This window comes from Maniola hyperantus, chromosome 13 (assembly GCF_902806685.2).
Source record: "Maniola hyperantus chromosome 13, iAphHyp1.2, whole genome shotgun sequence".
NCBI classification, from domain to species: Eukaryota; Metazoa; Arthropoda; class Insecta; order Lepidoptera; family Nymphalidae; genus Maniola; species Maniola hyperantus.
Genome location: NC_048548.1, coordinates 11,565,340 through 11,585,886, shown reverse-complemented (window position 1 = coordinate 11,585,886; position 20,547 = coordinate 11,565,340). Strand labels below are relative to the sequence as shown.

General features: G+C 37.7%; 2 protein-coding genes across 3 annotated transcripts in view; both read right to left on the bottom strand.

The window, feature by feature from the left end:
• wake (wide awake) overlaps positions 1 to 20,547 on the bottom strand; it is a 206,339-nt gene that overhangs the window by 128,255 nt on the left and 57,537 nt on the right. For both annotated transcript variants that reach the window (XM_069502511.1, XM_069502514.1), the window contains exons 2-3: positions 16,703 to 17,133; positions 1,506 to 1,663 (exon numbers count right to left, since the gene is read on the bottom strand). In XM_069502511.1, coding sequence (XP_069358612.1) covers positions 1,506 to 1,663; positions 16,703 to 16,821 — 277 coding nt within the window. In that variant the 5' untranslated portion in view covers positions 16,822 to 17,133. The remainder of the gene's footprint in view (positions 1 to 1,505; positions 1,664 to 16,702; positions 17,134 to 20,547) is intronic.
• On the bottom strand, positions 4,390 to 9,603 carry LOC117987371 (uncharacterized). The gene is made up of 5 exons (XM_034974369.2): positions 9,529 to 9,603; positions 6,236 to 6,388; positions 5,662 to 5,845; positions 5,073 to 5,189; positions 4,390 to 4,586 (listed from the first exon to the last, which is right to left on the bottom strand). Exons 1-5 carry the CDS (start codon positions 9,559 to 9,561, stop codon positions 4,390 to 4,392), a joined length of 684 nt encoding a protein of 227 aa, XP_034830260.1. The 5' UTR covers positions 9,562 to 9,603.

Genomic DNA, 20,547 nt, shown 5'->3' with positions numbered 1-20,547 from the left:
CGGGGGAATAAGCTAGTTAAATATAAACCAAGAAAAAACTAAGTAGGTAGGTAGGTACCTATCACCTACTTACTTATCGTAAAGTTTTCTCGACGGGATTTTCCTCATGAAAGCTTTTATGACGCAAACACTTCTATGAAAACGTTGTAAACTAGTCTTTCAGCGTACAAGTGTTCATATTAAATGCATGAAATACATAAAAACCCCACGTAGGCATTAAAACCCAAAAAAGAATATTATAAGGTGCGTGACCGCCCTATAGTCATAAAATAAGTAGCAGCACATATGATACGATATTAAACGTGGGAATCTGTGCCAATTGCTTGAAATCTGCGTCGGTATTCCCCGACTACTTAAAAATATTTTCCATCACTATATATACAAAATTCAAAGTCTGACTGACTGACTTATATATCAACGCACAGCCTAAACCGCTGGTCCTAGAGAAATGAAATTTATAGGTGTGTTCTTTGTATAGAGTAGGTATCCACTAAGAAAGGATTTATCGAAATTCCATCCCTAAGTGATGAATTTTGGAAATACAACCTCACTCTGAGAGGAGACCCATGCTCTGTAGTGAGCCGGCGATGGGTTGATCATGATGATGATGATGATGAAATGATAATTACAGTGGATAAATCTATGGATAACTACCAATGATTGGCTGCGAAATACCAGATATGAAGAGCACACCTTAAATTACCTATGTTCAGCAGTGGACGTAGGAATTGATGGTTAATGATGATGTGGTAGGAAGCAAATTCTCATAACATTTTATGAAAGAGAAGAAGAAGAAACATTTTATTGTTTATGAAGTTAGTTTAATTGTATGTAAACCATGAATGGCACAATTTCAATAGAAGAGACCAAATTACAATTTGCATATCATGATACGCAATAGACATCACGACGTGTCACAATATTAGCATAATGGACCTAGAAATGCAATTATCTTGCAAATACACAATTACTGCGGGAAGCTCACTGTATTATAGACTTAAGACAGAGTTAAAACGAGACGGACCTGTATCTCTCACATAAATCTGTCTCGTTTTAACTCAACCTTAAGTCTGAGCAAAGTCAAAGTGCCCTCTATAGATCTCAGCCTCATAGTGGCAACCCCCTGCCAGACACTCTTAAACTTTTAAACTTTAAGGTCTGGTAGGGGGTTGCCACGACTTTGCTCAAACTTAAGTTTCAGTGACAACAAGACTGCTTACTATCAGCTACATACCCGGCTGGAAATATTGCACATCGAACTTTAGAGAGAGATAACAGTTTCGTAGAGCGTTGTCTCTGTCGTTGAGACCGACGAAACGTCACATAGGTATGAGTAACAGAGACGACGCTTATGAAGCCGAAATCTCTTTCTAAAGTTCGATGTGCAATATTTCCTGCCGCGTACTGCAACACTGTCTTGTTTTAACAAAATGCGCTCTATAGAAGCGCCTGATACAGATGCACCGAATTCCATGCGGTTTTGATAACTAATTACTGATACTTACCGGCACTGCGTTGCGGATCGATCTGCGCCTGAAGTATGGAGAAGCCGGGAGCGATGATGGCGGGGAGAGTCCGGGAGCGCAGCAGAGGCGGCGGTCCTCCTCGTCGCCCCACCAGCGTCTCCGCCGCCGCCGCCGCCGCTGCCGCCGCCGCCGCCGCACTGGGGGACAAACCATTTATCTGTTTATTGCAAACACATAACAAAGCTAAGCTATAGCCAGAGTTCAGTAACACATATCGGTATTTTAGCATAGCTCTATAGAATCTATCTATACTAATGCTAGGTTCTTCCCGCGACTTCGTCCGCGTGGATTACGAAAATTTCAAACTATAGGGGTTTGAAATTTGTGTAGTCCACGCGGAGTCGCGAGCATAAGCTAGTATTATATAATGTAGTCTCATTAATCCGTAATTTTTCAAGCTTGAAAATATAGGTAGGCATTTAAGTGTTTCACAATTTTCTGAAATTCATCTACATGGGCAGAAGTTTCGTATTCATTGGCGGATTTTTAACGATATATCTCTTTATGGCCGTCTTTAACTAAAAATAATACAATAAACCTATTGTTATCCGTAGGGTAATTTGACCTTTACCTATCTTTTTACTTTTGTATCTATCTTTATTAGCAAAACGCCTTTTTATTTCTAAAGTTCAACCGTAACGTCGTTAGCTGAAAAGAGTATTTTAAAGTGCGAAATGAAACGTCCAAGTGGCTACTAGAAAAATACTAGAGATCTGAGCAGCATTCGTCTGCAAATAGAAAGACTTGGGTTTTATAAGATTAAGGACCCCGACACAAGAGGGAAGCGGAAGGCGGAACTGCGGCCTATTTCTGTATATAACTTATTTCTATACTCTTATTTATGAAGAACCGGTCAAGTGCGACTGGCACACGAAGGGTTCCGTACCATCTTACCAGAAATAATATTTTTTTTGTGCTGTACCAACAAAATGTAGGTATACCTACATAACCTACTATTTTTACTCTACTATGAACTATAGTAGGTTTTGTGTATTTGGTATGTATCGAGTAGTACCTAGATATCATCATCACCACCCTACTATACTGATAATCCTTTCTTACTAGGGGTCTATGTTATAGAAAAACTTACATGCCAATATTTTCGAGACCCAGTGGTTTCCGCACGTTGATATGTTAGTAAGAAAAGGTTTTTAGTAACTTTACCCGAGCGAAGCCGAGACGGGTCAGCTTGTATAAACTGAAAGATAACTCGAATTTTTCAAATAAACTCTGCAGACCATGAACATTTCAAGCATTTCATGTAATTTACACGGACGGGAAATAAAACCTAGACGCCTTACGAATCCGTATTCGAAAATCCGGGCAAAAGTTCCAGTGAAATTCACGCCACCACAAACTCACATAGTATTACGTGTAGATGTGACCGCAAAATTTTACTGAAGCCACTCTAGAATCTTATTTCCGCATCAGAGGAAATAAGATTCCTATTTTCTTCCATGTGTGAAAGAAAATAAGAATATATTAAAATCATTTTAATAGAAGTAATTTTTATTTAAGTAAATTCTATCTCTAGTCTATAAAACATACAGAAAAACTTATCACTAAAAAATTTATATTTACAAAAAATATACGCCGTCCAAATGGTCATTTATGGGCATTGTGCCCAAAACACTGGCGCTATTACCTCGCTGAACGGCAAGGCTCAACCGTTGAGCGAAATAAGCACCAGCTCTTGGGTCACCAGACGCGTGGATCAGCTTTCGTGTCCGATGACCATGGGCCCAGAGTCTCAAACGCAAGCGCCGCAAATACATAGTCCTTACTAATGACTGAGTATTTACGGCGCTTAAGCTCTTGAGCTGACTCGTTAACGTAATTAATAAATCATTTTAATGAGATTTCATATTCAATTACGACCAAACACATATTCTTCTCAATCTTCACTCTTGGCAGAGTGGTCGTGGCTCTCCCTCCAGTGACTTCTGTTGGTGGCATTATATGCACACATGGAAACAGACATGTTTGTTGCGGAGAGGATTAAGTCCGACCACCTAGTTGGGGAACGCTCACGTGGACGTGTGCCCTACTCGACCTTGTACCAAGAGATGTTCGATGGTACCACTCTCCCTTGTAATGTGCCCAAAGAACTTGAGGATTCCCAATTGTACTAGTGACGAAAGCCTTTGATTTATTTTCAGTTCTTTGAGAATAGAGACGTTTGTACGATGTGCGATGTACTCTGTGATGTGCGTTCCAAACACATATAACAAATAACTATTTGATCCCCGTGACTGCATCATCGTGTGAGATCGCAGTCAAGGTGAAACCCAAGGGTTTGTGTGGTTTGGGGTCAAATAAAACTCACGCTTCCATCTTAGACTGCATCGTCACTCGCAAGCGGAACTTATTATCATCGAATAAAATAATTTTTATCTTACAAGCGATTTAATACTGGAATTGCATTTTGAACATTTGCTTCGGGAACACCTTGCGTGATCTTATTTTGTACGGATACGACTGTTACTGGTCAACTATTGTCACTTGTAATAGAAGTAGAAGTATTAAAACTTTAGGAGTTGAAGTAGTTTCATTACTAGACCCCATACTTCTGCAATCGTCGTTTGGAATATCAACGATTTTGGGTGATTCTGGTGGCCGTGGCTGTTCTATTGTCACTCAACACCAGATGAAATCACAGTCAAGGCTTATTTGTTATTGAACCAGTGATTTGATTAAAAAACACTTGTAAAAAATTATTTGAATAAAAATCTTTCTAGATTTCTATGTCAATAAAAACAACGTTTTCATTTTACAATCGATTTAATACTGGAATCGCAATTTGAACAATTGTTTCGGGAACACCTTGCGTGATCTTATTTTGTACGGATACGACTGTTACTGGTCAACTATTGTCACTTGTAATAGAAGTAGAAGTATTAACACTTGTAAGAGTTGAATTAGTTTCATTACTTGACCCAATACTTCTGCGATCGTCGTTTGGGATGTTAAGAATTTTGGGTGATTCCGGTGGTGGTGGTGGTTCTAGTGTTGGGTCGGCTGCGTTTCGATTTTCACATGGACCACGGAGAAATGAAGAACCTATAAAGCAACCAAAAACCACATTATTGCTATTTATTAAGCATCTCGTGCTTAATAAAAAGCAATGCCCGCAACTACGTCCGCGTGGATTTAAGTTTTTAGAAATCCTTCGATTTTCCGGGACAAAAGTAAACTATGTCCATCTCCGGGATTTAAGCAATCTCTGTACCCATCAAAATTGGTTAAACAGGTGGGCCATGATTAGCAGGCAGTAAGACAGATAGACAGACACACACTTATGCATTATACCTAACTAGATGATCTATCTATAATAGCCTATGCCCGTCTCTAAGATGCAAGCTTTGTACAAAGTAGATGGTGCCTCAATTTCGTCTACGTAGGTTACTTTTTAAATCTCGTGGGAACTCTTTGATTTCCCGGGATAAAAGTCCGTCCCCGGGATGCAAGCCACCGAATTTCATCGAAATCGGTTAAACAAGTGGATTATGAATTACGCTATATTGCATACTAAGTGTTACTTCTTACCCAAAAATAAATTCTGAAGTCCGGGTATATTGACAGTACCATCACCGATTCCTAGTTTAACATTAGTTTTTCCAACATTAGATATTCCTGATGCATTCATATTTAACGTATTACTACCTGGAAAACAACGTTTGACACACTTTTATTTAGCTTCACTAACACATATGTATTTGATAAGAGCCCTAATCCTCTCCGAATAAGAAGGATTTACGTCATAGTTCACCCCCTGGCCAAGTGCAGATTGGCAGACTTCACACACCTTTTGAGAACATTTTGGAGAACTCTCAGGCATGCAAGTTTCCTCACGGTTGTTCCCCTTCACCGTTAAAGCAAGTGAAATTTAATTGCTTAAAACGCACGTTACTCCGAAAAGTTATAGTCCGTGCCCGGACTTAACTCAACAAATAGGAGGTCGAAATCTTTAACTAGGCTTTCATCGCTATTTATACTCGAGTCTTATGATTTGAGGTCACAAACGGCAAAAGGGAAAATACAATTTATTTGTGAATAGAAATCTTAATTATTATGAGATTGAAGTCAAGTAGGGAAGATCCCCTACTAAATATGTTTTAGTTAGTTATAATGTTACCGGAATCTCCGAATCGTAGTTGCACATCTGTTTCCCCAACTGCTATTATCCCGCTGGCTTGCAACTTTAAGTCTACATCGTCCGGCAATAATTCACATTTATTGGACTCCCCAATTGCACTGGTTTCTGTTCGATCAGCTCTTTTCTTCTTTTTATCACGTACCTCTTTTAACTTTGTTTCCAGCTGCAACAGTTAGAATAAAGAATTGCAATGTTTTTCGCTTTAAATATAGAGTTTAGGCAGTTTCCAAGATAAACTTGTTATTTTACATGGATATGAACTTTTGTACAACAATCGTGTTCTACCTCGAGCATTTTGCATATTCTCATCTTTGAAGTGAAAATATCAACCCCCTTTACTTATTCCCTATCCCGTAAAAAACTCGAACCGTTGGACCTCATTCCTTGTCTTCTTTATAAAGGGAACCTTTAATTGGGCTGGGCGTTGATGAGTCAGTCAGTTTTTTTTCAACAATAAAATGAAAACAATACTGGTTTCTTCTTGCTCGTAAGCGCTTCACGGCTTGTCTGAGCGTTGCTCAATACATAAAGTAAATAATAAATAGTTACCAACCATATCCAATAAAATATCCTTTTGTTCCATAAACGCTTCATCAACTAAATCGATCCTTCGTTTCGGATCCGAGATTGCCTTTGCAACGGCTGTCGGAGAGTCGCTGGTGCTATTCGGCGCACCATTACCAAATATTATATTGTTCAATAATATCTAGACGAAAGCACAATAATGCTTTTAGGCATAATAAAACGATACTCTAGCAATATCTTATAATAAGGTCCTGAAGATAGGATTTACTTTTTACGATAAGATTTTTTATTTATTTATTCAGATACAAGTTAGCCCTTGACTGCAATCTCCCCTGGGGCATAACGGCTTTGGCAGATAACAACTAACAAAGACGTATAAAATCTTTCGTCGAAATATAAAGTAGATTTTTTAAATATTATCTTCAGGATAGTAATAGAAATCACGCCATGCATTGCCAGATAATTAATCAGACAGATCAATTGTGTAAGATGCTGGCCATGATCCAAACTTCATCTGCTGATGGTTCCTCTGTGTTGGGGACAATCCGCAGAGAAACTTTCAGCTTTTATAAAATAACGAATGTCTGACACTCACAGACTCTTTCTGATTTTATTACTCACTTAACTAAGCGATTAGCCTAATATCACGTGTCTTAATGCCTTCCATTATAGGGGCAACCAGTTTTCGCTACAGATATTACTTCATTGTAGCTAATGAACTAAGTAATTAGTATATTGGCAGTTTACCAATTCCCAAGCAGAAAACGGTGAGTGCTTAACGATTATTTTTACTTACTAAGCAGATCAGATAAACAACTTTCGGTCGTACTGAAATTTTTATTATTTTTCAATGAATAATTAATGAAATTTTACGACCCTCAGCTGTGGGAGTGACGCAGAAAGAGTTAAAATTATATTAAAAACGAGTCCCCTTTTGCAAAATCTCTTAAAATTAACAAAATATAATACCTATTATAATGATATACGAATTCACCAGCTTATTTTTAGTTGTTCAGTAAAATAGAAATAATTATTTGTTATTTAAATAAACTCTTATAAGTAGGTACTTTTAAAGTACTTTTCAGTCCTTTTACAACCACTTTTTTACAACACTATATTATGTCGCTCTTGAGAAGTTTACACCTTTTTCCTTGGGGCTCGGTAGATTTAATTTTGACTGGAACTTCAAGCATATAGGGGTGCAGATATTTTGATAGTTGAATAGGAAACGGGAACTAGATCAAATAGTTAGTAGGGTGCACGAAATGTCTACGCGCTAAACTACTCCTTAACTGCGGGTACTTGGCAATCTCTTTGTTCTCGCAGGAAGGAGCTTTCGCTGTACTATGATATCTACATACGCAGAATAAGTGCTCAGCCCGCAAATCTCTTCAAAGTATGTATAGGGGTGATTTATGCTAGACCATGCCGGGCCCGAGCCGTGTCACGTCCGAGAAACACAGATCAGAAAATATATGAGGTCATATCAGACCGTGCCATGGCCGAGTCTTCCGAGCCTCACTCGTCTTACGTTTCTTTATACAAGATTGTAATCTGTGGATCGTCTGTGCGTTGGATGTGTCTCGAACGTGGCACGACCCGGGTCCGGCACGGTCTAGCATAAATCATGCCTTAGAAGCAAATCTGAACTGTATTTTCCAAGAAAATAGCGGCGGATAGTATTACCAGAAATTTTGCTCCCTTCGTCATTCGTATTCTCAACATTGTTAAGACATTTGGCGAATTCGGTTCGATTTGCATTTTAAACGAATTTACCATTAAGATTCGCAAGGGCTGGTAAACTTTGCGGATTGACTAAATTGAGCGAAACGAGCAACAGACGAACGAGATAGGTCGAATAACATGCAGAACACGCAGAAATGAATGACCAAATTGTTGATTGAAATAATAAAATTAACTTTGTACTCTAAGGGCGTTTGTGCACTCATCCGTATTCGGTTCGTATCCGTCAATCTTCAAAGTGGCCGTTATACAAATACGTACATTCAATTCGTATTTTTTCACGGATCCGTAAAAAATGACGGATGAGTGCACAAACGCCCTTAACATGGTTAAAAATATGCCAGTATGAGAAAGTTAAAACAAAGCAGTTTATTTAACTAAATTGAAAAATTATGAATAGACACCATTAAAAATAACTTATGCTGTTTGAATAAGAGTTAAATAACACCCTCTCATTTATACAAAGAAAGCGGTGCACATCCCTGTTGCGTACAGTCCGGTCCAGCCCCAACGGCCTCGTGAAGGTATTTTCTGACAGGATCGACTGCCAGTACTTGAATCACTGTTGCATGATTCACGTGCTGGCAAATCGATCCTGTCCTAATTTAAATAGTTATAAATAAATAAATAATATAATAAATATTATAGTTATAGATTTTTTACTAACAAATAGGTTTAAGTTTCGTGTAATTACTAACACCAATATTAATAATTACTAACAATTAGGTTTAAGTTTCGTGTAATTACTAACACCAATATGATCCTTGTTGGTCGAAATAAAACATTTTTTATATTTTATTTATTTATTTATACTATCTACCTACCTACACTACTCAATATTATAAAGAAGTTTTGTAAGTTTGTTTGTAGGGAGCAGGTAATCTCTGGAACTACTGAACCGATTATGAAAATTCTTTCACCAGTAGAAAGCTACATTGTCAATAACATAGTTATTATGTCTATTATAATATTATATCCCGATCCCGATCGAATTACGGCCACGGAGGCGCGCGACCAATCTCCACCTCCCTCCCTCCCTCACTCTCATAGCCCGATGGGACGAAAATCTGACACGACCGGAGAAAGACCAGGCGTAGGACCAACGGCTTTACGAGGCACGGGGCACACCGCCAACTTCCTAACCACGGACCAGTACTGAGATTTCTTATCAGTACAATCCAATCTTTGTTTGTTCGCATAAGGACAGATTCTCGTGCCTAACTATTTTTGGCCCGACTCAGAATCGAACCCAGGACCTTGTCAATCATGCTAACCACTTGACCAACAAGGTACACGACAGCAGGAGCTGGTAATCGGGTGGGGACGTTCCGCACACCCGCACAGCCCCCGCGCTTACCCCGTGCGGGATAGCACGGCTGACGTCCGGGTGGGCGGGGAACCCCCCTCACACCCCAATTGCCATGTTGACCTGTCGCTTACTATAGTTTTTTTTTTTTTTAATATTTATTTGTTTTAAAAGGTCTTTTTAAAATTGTGCCAGGGACCCTGAAGTAAGTTTGCAAAACCTGTATCTCAGGGTCCCCGCTCTCTATCAATATAGATATGTCAATAACATACCAAAATAGCGAATCTCGAATACGTGAGTGGCATTCGTGCGTTTTACTGTTCACGACCAAAGGCAATAAGTCGGCACACATCGATGGTCCGCACACATCACATCAGCGGGTTTACGAGCTACACAAATCGACGTTTATAAATAAATACAATTTAAATGGACTTTATGGCCGCAACACGAGTAACACAGAAATGCGTTAGAATTAGGGCTGCCACCTATTTTTGGGATGAATGAGGAGGTTTCCAGGCAACGTTTGAAAAAAAATCATAGATGGCGCTGAATTTTACAACCACTAAAGATGAAAAATAATACCTATATCTATATGATCTATGCTTTAATGTTTAGGTCGTGTCAATCAATGACATAGATGAAGAGTAAGAGTGCACTGCAATTTACCTTACGTTTGTTCCCCACAAAATCTGTGAACTATAATAATTTAAAATTTTAAAGCATAGATGATATAGATATAGGTATTATTTTTCATCTTTAGTGGTGGCAAGTTTTCAGCGCCATCTATGAAAACTTTCTCGAACGTTGACTGGAAACCTCCTCATTCCCATCCTAATCCTAATATAATATTATAAATGTAAAAGTGTGGATGTTTGGATGTGTGTTACTCAATCACGCAAAGACGGCTGAACGGATTTGGATGGAGATAGATTATACCCTGGATTAACACTTTTTATCCCGGAAAATCAAAGAGTTCCCGCGGGATTTTGAAAGATGTAAATCCACGCGGACGAAGTGGAGGACATCAGCTAGTAGGTACATAATAAATGAATCTATACTAATATTTTTTTTAAGTATATCTGTCTGTAATTACGAAATAAGTACCTCATATTAAGCTCATATGGTTATTTGAACTGTACCATAACTGAATCACACATTTTTAAAATTTTTGTCTGTCTGTCTGTACTTTAATAAGTACTTTACTTATTTTTAATTTTGGTAAGACAAAATAAAGCATACAGCTTAAAAAAGAGCAGGTCACTTAAGTACTTATTAGTTACTCATTTATCTTTAAAGACATATTTTTTGTTACGTTTCGCAACATGTAACAAATATGTGTCTTTCTTGAAGATAGTTACTGTCTCTTTGCAGTTAAAATTAAAATATATGATCAATTCAATTTTAATTTAGTTTAATGAATCTTCGTGCCCTTCATCTTTGTTCTTTTTGTACTTAGTTAATATGTTCAGGAACGTTCAAACGCCCGAGATTTGTGGACACTTGGATACCTGTATATTTAATTTCCTAACCAGTGACAGGCCAAGTCACGTAAATAGAGTATTTTTGAGTACTTTATTAGTGTCGTAGATTATAAAGTACACCTACCCCAAAAAGAGAACAATACTCCGTTTTAGAGTACAGGTGTCAACCCTAGTGAGAACTGCTACATACTTGCAGGTTTCTTGACCTGTCAGACCAGGTTTACACCTGTAGCCTGTAGCCCAAGAACAATCTGGGGCCCGTAGGTCGATTTTGTAAAACCTGCATCAATCATTATTACAATCTCAATTGTTGCGATTAGCTGATTTTTTTTTAAGGAATATTAGCCATGTTAAATGACTAATATTCGCCTTTCCTCTCCAATTAAGCGTCAGGCTTGTGCTAGGAGTAGGTACGATAATATTGCAACGGGCGGGGTTTGAACCGTCCGGAACCGAATTTGTGCAATTCTTGTTGCAACAATGCATAGTAGCCAATAGTAAGCGAGCGTCAACCAATCAGAGGTAATTGCGATCGTGACATTGTAGCTGTCATTCTACGGAAATCGCGCACCTGCATCAATCATTATTACAATCTCAATTGTTGTGATTGGCTGAATTTGTGCGATTCTTGTTGCAACAATACATTGTAGCCAATAGTAAGCGAGCGTCAACCAATCAGAGGTAATTGCGATCGTGATATTTTAGCTGTCATTCTACGGCAATCGCGCACAGGGTCTCAATAATTGCATGCAGGAGATGAGATAATAATGATTGATGCAGGTTTCCCGCAAGAACTTTTAGCGGGAGCAATGTTGAATCGCAATAGAAATGCACGTCTTAATTTTTGCATTTCCGTGCAAAACCGTAAACTCTGCGATTGATGCCTGCTACTCTAAATTTATTCGTTGTTGATTGCAACACGAGCCGTAACATTGTTACGAGCTCTCGAGGATAAGTGCATCATCGCCTAAAGGCTGATTCAAATAAAACGCGGCATGGCAGGACGTCACACTGAACACGCACGGACGTACGGGTGATACAAACAAAATTGCAAACACGTAAACTCTGTTGTGTGCTACTCTAAACTTATTCGTTGTTGATTGCAACACGAGCCGTAACATTGTTACGAGATTTCGAGGATAAGTGCATCATCGGCATAAAGGCTGATTCAAACAAAACGCGGCGGAAACTCCACGGCTGGACGCCACACTGAACGTGGTCTTTTTAGTGCGGCACGAATACACATATGTATATGGCAATGGGCAGGGCACATAGTTCGTACCTACAACCGATAGACGTTGGGGTCCCAAGGTGCTGGAATGGCGACCTCGCACCGGAAGACGCAGCGTTGGAAGACCCCCCACTAGGTAGACGGACGACATCAGACGAGTCGCAGGGAGCCGCTGGATCCAGGCGGCACAAGACCGTGGCGTGTGGAAGTCCCTACAAGAGACATATTATGTCCAGCAGTGGACGTCTATTGGTTGATGATGATGATGATACACATATGTACCATGCTTACTGAAAAAGTCTCTTCTAGACAAGCACGCTCCAACCTAGACTTCATCATAACTTTTTATTAAACCTATTTGTCATCAATCACAAACCTTTGTAGCAAGAGTGAATAAGCCTCTTCTAGACAAGCGCGCTCCATTTGGCACCAGGCGCAAGCCTAACTTGCAGTAATAAAACACACCCCCTTCAATTGGCGTCCGAAGCTCAATTTAGCTGAAACCAACTCTCTCCCACTGGTAAAACAACTTTTTGGTTTGACACGTTACCATTACGCCGCGCTGTGGTTACGTGTTGCGTTTGTTTCAGGCTTTACATGCAGACAGAGCAGACGAAGTTGAACGATCTCGTGCGAAGGGCAATAATCTATCAGAAGCCATGCTCGTGACGTATATGATGCGTAAAGCCAATACCCTGAATACCGAGCACCACTTAGAGTTCATGAATAACTATTCCATATTATTATCTACTTACATACTAACTGACTCGCCCCGGCTTTGTATGGTATATGTATGAACATATGTACATAATTACATAACTTTATTCTTGAGATAAACTAATGTATTAGAATAAGCTTGACCACTGAGCTTCAAAAACTCCACAGTCACAGAGCGCACTGAAATCTATCTGCGGAAAAACTTCGTTCGCGTGGACTAGCCAAACAAACTCCTATTTTACCCTTTCGGGGTTCAATTTAAAAAAAAATCTTTGTCAATGGATGTCTACGTTATAATTGCTATCTGCATGCCGAATTTCAGCCCGATCCGTGCTGTAGTTGCTGTGCGTTGATAGATCAGTCAGTCCCCTTTTCCTTTTTTATATTTTAGAAGAAGAAGGCAAAGTCTGAAGAATAATCAATGGTCAGTGCTTAGATAAAGGATTGGACCAATCCTTGATCTATGGGTCCGTGTTTTACTATCTGCGATAGCTCCTACAATTAGGAGGCTCCTTTGTTGACGCCTTTTGTGCTTTTTGTAACCTGTCCTCCGTTAGTCTAATTGGTATATAAACACAAATTGATCCCAATGCATGGTCGTGGCATTTCGATTCAACATCAATTATCACGCGATTAGTTTGTAATGTATCACGATAATTAATCATTCCACATCAGATACAGTTAATTTGACACGAGAATTACAAGGTAAATAGATAAATCAATATCATTATTGTCAACCAGTAGACGTCCACGGTTACAATCAGCGATATACAGGGTGTAGCAGAACGCTAGCCAGAACTTAGCGTTATAGATATACTACCTAAACAGAGCTTGAATTTTCAAATCCTTTCTTAGCGAATGCCTACACGTGACTACATCATAATTAGCTATCTGCATGTAAAATTTCAGCCCGATGTGCCCTGTAGTTTGAGCTGTGCGTTGATATATCAATCAGTCAGTTAGTCAGTCAGTCACCTTTCCTTTTATATATTTAGATTAAGCCTACGGCATAGTGTGCGGCGCGGCGTTTCATTTATTTACTTCTACTTTAATCTTTTAGATAAAAATAAAGACTAGATAGATTTGATTTATTGTATTCTGTATAACAAAAAAGGAAAAAATGCTATTAAAAGAGTTAACATTTAAAAGAATACAATATAATCAAATACAAAAGCCATTTCATAAAAGAATTTATTCCAAGTTACGGCAAAATAAATTCTAGATTTGCCGGAAATTTGCCATTACGCAAGTCTCTCCATAAAACACAAATCCAATAAACGCCCAAATCGATATTGCGAAATGGTCCGAATTTGATTTGAACTGAATTTCAATTGAATCTTTATTCTTACTGGTTGTGTTAAGCAATTCGTTGAATTTTTTTTCACCAACATTAATAGTACCGGTATAAAAAATTATTCAAACTTCGTTTAAATAATAATCATCTAGCTGTAAGCTTTAGTGAGCACTCAATTAAATTGATTAAAACTGGTCTAACTTTACAATTAGTCGATCTACTTTGTCAGCCGCACATTTTAATGGCTTTCACTTTAATTATTTATGGATGTAGTCTCATTATCTATTCTTTATGGTTTCACAGTTCATAAAGTGACTTAGACGATGGTGTGTTATTATTATATTATAATTAACAGCTGTTTGTTCTTCAAGGTCATGTTGATTTACATCTCTTTATTGGTTTGCTTGAATACAGTCATTTCTCGAGATATTGGTAAAAAAAGCCTGAGTATGAAGACTTTGCCTTATGTCACCAATTCTTTGGTTAATCTTGGGAAAATGGATATTTCTTTTCATTTTAATGCCCATCCAGAAGGTAATGATTTGTTTTAAAACTTTGAATATATTTAGATTTAGATTTATTTATTTGTTGTGAACACAGTATGCACCAGTCATATTTGGCATACGATATAATATTCTTCATTGATTTAATTACATTAAAATAGATTTATTTCATCATCATCGTCAGTCAGACTTAGGTCTCTTGTCCCTTCTTCCACGCGCCAGTCTTGTTTCGCCTGAATTCAGCGGCTCCCTGCGACTCGTTTGATGACTTGCGAGGCGACCTGGCCTGACAGGTCTACCTGGCGAGGGGACTTCCAACAATTTTGTTTTACCAATTTTTAAAATATTCATTGCATTTCCTTTCTTTCAGATTTGGCATCAAGATCTGAACTACGGAGTCACGGATCTAGTTCTTTCTTTTCACCTAAATTAGAACCGGTTATAGAAGAACCCTGCCCATGCTCTAGCCTAACATATCTCAAGGATTCATCCCAAAACCAACCAACTGACTTGCTGAACAGAATCCTATCTGGCAATGATTTATTCTCTTTCAAAGAGCCCTCTTCTTCTCTACTATGCTGTGACTCTCATGAACACGTCCAAGAAGATATTTTATTTGAGTTTGGTCCTAAACAAAGTCAAATGATCGTCAAGCCACAGTCCTCTAATTCGAATTCACTCTCATTTCTACCATTTCTACTCGACAACTTGAAACAAAGACCTACTTTGCCAACTGTGTCGCCTAAACCAAAAGCTGTTGAGATCTTTTTCTTTCCAAAAAAACGAGGCATTTTACCAATGGACTTCGAAAATCTCACAGCTAATAAAAAGAAGGAGGATAAAGTTAATATAAAAATTGTTGGAGACAAAGAGATTAGAAATGATTTCAACACGAAGAAATTCATCCCACCGCTACCTTCTTCAGTCAAAAAAGATTTGGATTTGCAGGAAAAAAATGTGTATGTGACTAAAAAAGTAGACGAGGTACCAAAATTAGCTACTGACAAACATCTGAATGCAGTATGAAGTGTAATACATATAATAATTAAAAATTAATGACGAGTAATACCTATTGTTTTATTGAAGTTCTCTAGAACATCATCACCTCAACCCTTTCGCCGCGCCGGCCTACAACCTGAGAACGGGTTTCCTCCCAGAATGAGAAGAGTCCATTACGATGGCCAAGTGAGGATTGGCAGACTCCACGCACCTTTGTGAACATTACGAAGAACTGACATGCATGAACCTTTCCTCACGATGTTTTCATTCACCGTTAAAACAGATAACTGTCTAGTGTTACAAATTCTAAATTATAACTACTTTTAATAAAAACTAATTGTACTTTAAATGTACGGGCTATTATTATATTATACTCCAAAAATATAATCATAATTCATAACTAATGAATTTGTAGAGCTCTCTTCCTATCTAAGCTCTTAAGGAATTAAGCCTTCTTGAGTTCTACTCGTATATAAAGTCTCTAATTTATTATCAGCTATGACGGCTAAAAGCTTTCTCTACACATGCTTAATGACTTATATTTTTAAATATACGTAGTTATAGATTAGTTAGTACTTGGCACACACAGCAATGGGTGCACTAAAATATTTTTCATACTTACTGTTGCACATAAAAGAAGCAATCAGCATCACTACAGCGGAATTGTAAATATACAACAAAAATACAGTACACATAGCATGTATTATTCCTCTATTTCGACGCTAACCACAAAGAAAGTAAGCAATGGATCGAAAAAAGGAATTACGCTCTAGGAATTTCATCCGAAGACAAGTCAATTTAGCCCAACAATGAGGATTACGTAAAGTTTGTACGTGAGGTGAATTTCACCGTCTCCCATCTCCATAAAGCTCCATAAGCATTATATTGAGAAACAAAGCTTCCGAAAATTGAATCAAAATGGTGCTTTGATATCTTTGTATTTAAGTGGTTTGAAAAATAAAATTTTGTTCCTGTTTCGCTTCCATGGAGTAAGTTCATATACCTACCTAATTGCGAAATCTAAACAATTTTATGTTATGTATATATTTTTTTATTTTTGTATAGTAGGTTATTTTTGTAAATACTCTTTATGTTGATCTGAGCATATTATAATGATCGTAAAAGGTACCTGAGTGTGACCGAACATTGCTCGGCGTTGTCGATTGATTTATTAGTGGTAAATATGAACTATGAACTAATTAACAAAATTAATGTACTCACTGTTTGTCTTTTCTCTGCTGCCTTTTCTTCTTAAAAGCTCGCTTAACCCTGAGTAGGAGGAATGCTGCCCTGTCTATAGTTAGCACAGAGGGCCGCTTGGCGGCGCTGGGCTCATCCATCCCCTCCTCTTCGTCACCCGCCTCATCGCACAACTTCAGGCCAAGCCATCGTTGTTTTGATGTAGTTCTCGTTGTGCCGTCGAAATGAACGCACGCTAATAAAGGCTGCACCCGCGTCAAAACTGCATTATTAATTTAAAACACAACTATTTGAATATTATTCAATTTTTTTGTGTTATTTTAAGCTGACTCTATGTAACTTCACAATACTACACTACTTTTATAATAACAAGAAAAACACTGAAACTACACTTTTTAACACTTTTCCTAAACAATGTGATAATAACTACCGTGATGTTGGACACTAGGGATCTGAAACAAAAGGAGAAAGTTCTTTACACTTTACGTAATTATTTGTTTAACTATTTGTTTATAGTAATCAACTCTTAATTATTATATTTAGTTAGTTTAGTGGGAATTAAATATATCTCAAATCCAAAGGCAAAAAGATACATATAGATGAACAAGCTGACAGACAGACAGACACACGTCTTTCGCATTTATAATATTAATAAGGAACCCTCGTAGCTTTAGTTTAAAGTTCGTATTACTTATCACCACTATAATATCATCTTACCAATTAAAATTTTGACCATCAGTACCTAAGCGTAAAATTTTATCTATTCTGTATAAATAAATAATTTGAGTTTAAGTTTGAGTATGGACTAGATGATGCCCGCTACTTCGTAGTTCATAGCGTATAGGAACTCTTTGATTTTCCGGGATAAAAAGTAGCCTACGCCGGACTGTATTATGTAAGCTGAATAAAAAAAAAGCTATCTCTATACCAAATAGATGTTACTCGTGACTTCGTCGACGTTGAATTCCGTGGGAACTCTTTAATTTTGCTGGTATGCAGGCTAACTCTGTACTACTCTACCAAACGTCAAAAACGGTTAAACCGATTGGCCGCGAAAAGCTAGCAGACAGGCAGACTTTCGCATAAATTTATAAGATTAGTTTAATTTACATTCATAACCTTTATTCAGAAGGCCTGTCTCATATTACTAGGTTAACCTTACGTAGTCTGAAAATGTACGTAGAGGACCTTTCCTAATTTAGTCACTTTCCTCCATTTGAGCATTTCACTTTTATAGAGAAAATGAGTTACAAAAAACCTTCAGAATAAAAAGGTCGCCACGAAATATCCTTAGACAAAATATTCCTGTGGTAGCACTTCATGACATTATGCAAAACCTTTAAGATAATAGGACCCTCGCTGTGAAAATATTTGAAGAAGAGGTCCAATTCTTTAATATTAGGTAAGTTTACTATTTAACTTTTAAAGTCAGCTGCGTGTTTTTGGCCTCTTAGGACCTCGTTACTTTCTTAGAACACATTTAAAGAATTATTATCAAGTATCGTAGAGTATATCAGTTATTGTAGAGTACAATCAATGATTGCCTAGGGGTAAGTCGTCGGCCTCCTATTCGGGAGGTCAGGTGTTCGATCCGGGACACGCGTATCTTTAACTTTTAGGAGCTATGTGCGTTTTAGGCAATTAAATATCACTTGCTTTAACAGTGAAGAAAATATCGTGCGGATGTAATATGCATACCTGAGACTTCTCAATAATGTTATCGAAGGTGTGTGAAGTCTGCTAATCAAGACCTGGCCAGCGTGGTAGACTATGGCCAAACTTTTTTCATTCTGAAAGGAGACTCCCCAACCCATACTCGGCTGATAGTGAGCTCATGGGTTATAATGACGAACAGAAAATTGCATGCCCTAGTCCGTAAAGTCATGTCTCCCGGCGTGAGAGTGACTCCATTGAGTGTCTTGTAGTGCAGGGCAAGGTGGAGGGTACTAGAGAGCGAAGAAGGTCACCTACAATGGACCGATCAAATTAAGTCCGCTGTGGGCGGTCCGTGCACTCCCCGTGCAGGGAGAAGTGGCGAATGCTCGTGAGGCGTATAACATCTGCCCCCAAAAAAACTCACTTCATGATGACCACGACCACTCTGCCAAGAGTGTTACGACGAAAAAGTCCGCAAATGTTCTTTGCAATATAAAAATTTAAGAGTGAGGTGCATGATAACTCCTAAGTAAAATAAATAAAAGATCATTAAAGAGTGGACTATAAAAATCATGTCATCTATTTGACTGACACAGCGTTTTTACGACACATTTATCATATTCATATCAAAGAGAATGCGTGCTTCTGGAATAGATATTGTTATAACCTGTCTCATAAATATTAGTGTAAGAGATGGTAACAAAATATGTCATATTCTTTCTACATTTATTACGAACAATAAGTTAAATAAATATTAAAAATATATTATCGTTTTCCTTGTATAATAGCTTTTAAAAACAAGTATTTTGAACTGTGTTTAAAACACGTCTTATTTTAAATATTTATTTAAAACAAGACTGTGCGCTGCCTGTCAGTCAGTCAATGTCGCTATGATTTTATGTGTACATACTAAATTTTTTTAAAGAAAATATTACAATGAAACTCAAAGCTAGCCTAATTACTATACAAATCATACCCGCGTAGAATGGTGCCAAGAATACTGGCTGCATTTCTGCACTGGACAGCCAGGCTGATCCGTTGCGCAAAAAATCAGCCAGCCCTTCTGTCACCAGATGAGGCTATTAATCGCGGTGAAATGGCTCGTGATTTTTTTTAGCACTAAGATACAGTGTATACTTAATATAGATTACCAACATGATCAATCCATCACCAGTCCACCGCTGAGCATGAGTCTCCTCTTAGAATGAGAAGGCTGGCCTATAGATTACTATAGGTACAACACAATATTCCGAAAATACAGGCAAAATTAATCTTGTATCATAAATACAGGTTCTTACACCACCATCTCCTGTACTATAACGTTATATGTATTGTCCAGCGGCAAACAATTTGGCGTAATAGCCAGTTCCATCCAAATATTGAGTCGTAAAATTTGGAACCAAACTAGAGGTTTTATTACGGGCTTTATGATTAAAGGTGCACGTATTTTAACGAAAAGTGGCCATTTACGGTAACCTTTTTTTCGTAAATACATTTATTTTATTTAAGTAACTATAAAAGGTGATATTTATAATATAATAAATCCATATCTGTAGATATGGATTTATGTATATGCCAATATTTGATAATCTGAAACATACACTCATCCAATCACAAACATACACACACACATATGCACAAATTTAACTAAAATTTTTAGTATTCTTATGAAGTTATGATACTTAAATTTAATTTCAAATATTTTAGTAAATATATATTTTTTTTTTTTTATTTATTTATTCCCTTCATACTTCCTTGTATTCATAGAGTATTCGCAGCATTTAGACAAAATGTAAAATTCGGTTGCATTTACGTAGCCTCGATCTGAGGCTGCTACAGCAGTTTAGGATTTACTAAACTACGTGACTGGATAGATTCTGAAAGGATTACAAAGTTTAATATTGAAACGGAGGCCGATCTGATTGCATCAGTACGTACCCTTATTATAACTGCGAAAGTAATTATTATAAACTAGCTGATGCCCACGACTTTGTACACGTGGATTTAGATTTTTAAAAATCCCGTGTAAACTTTTTGATTTTCCGGCATAAAAAGTAGCCTATGTCACTCTCCAGGTCTTCAACTATACCCATGCAAAAAATCACGTCAAACCGTTGCACCGTTGCGATGTGATTGAAGGACAAACCAACAAACCAATAAACCAACAAACAAACACACTTTCGCATTTATAATAAGGGTACTGATTTACT

Coding starts and splice junctions, on each gene's coding strand:
- LOC117987371 (XM_034974369.2), bottom strand. CDS start 9,561: ATGCCACTCACGTATTCGAGATTCGCTATTTTG. Junction 6,389..9,528: donor ATTCGAGATTCGCTATTTTG/GTATGTTATTGA, acceptor GCTTTCGTCTAG/ATATTATTGAACAATATAAT. Junction 4,587..5,072: donor ACTTCAGAATTTATTTTTGG/GTAAGAAGTAAC, acceptor GTTGCTTTATAG/GTTCTTCATTTCTCCGTGGT.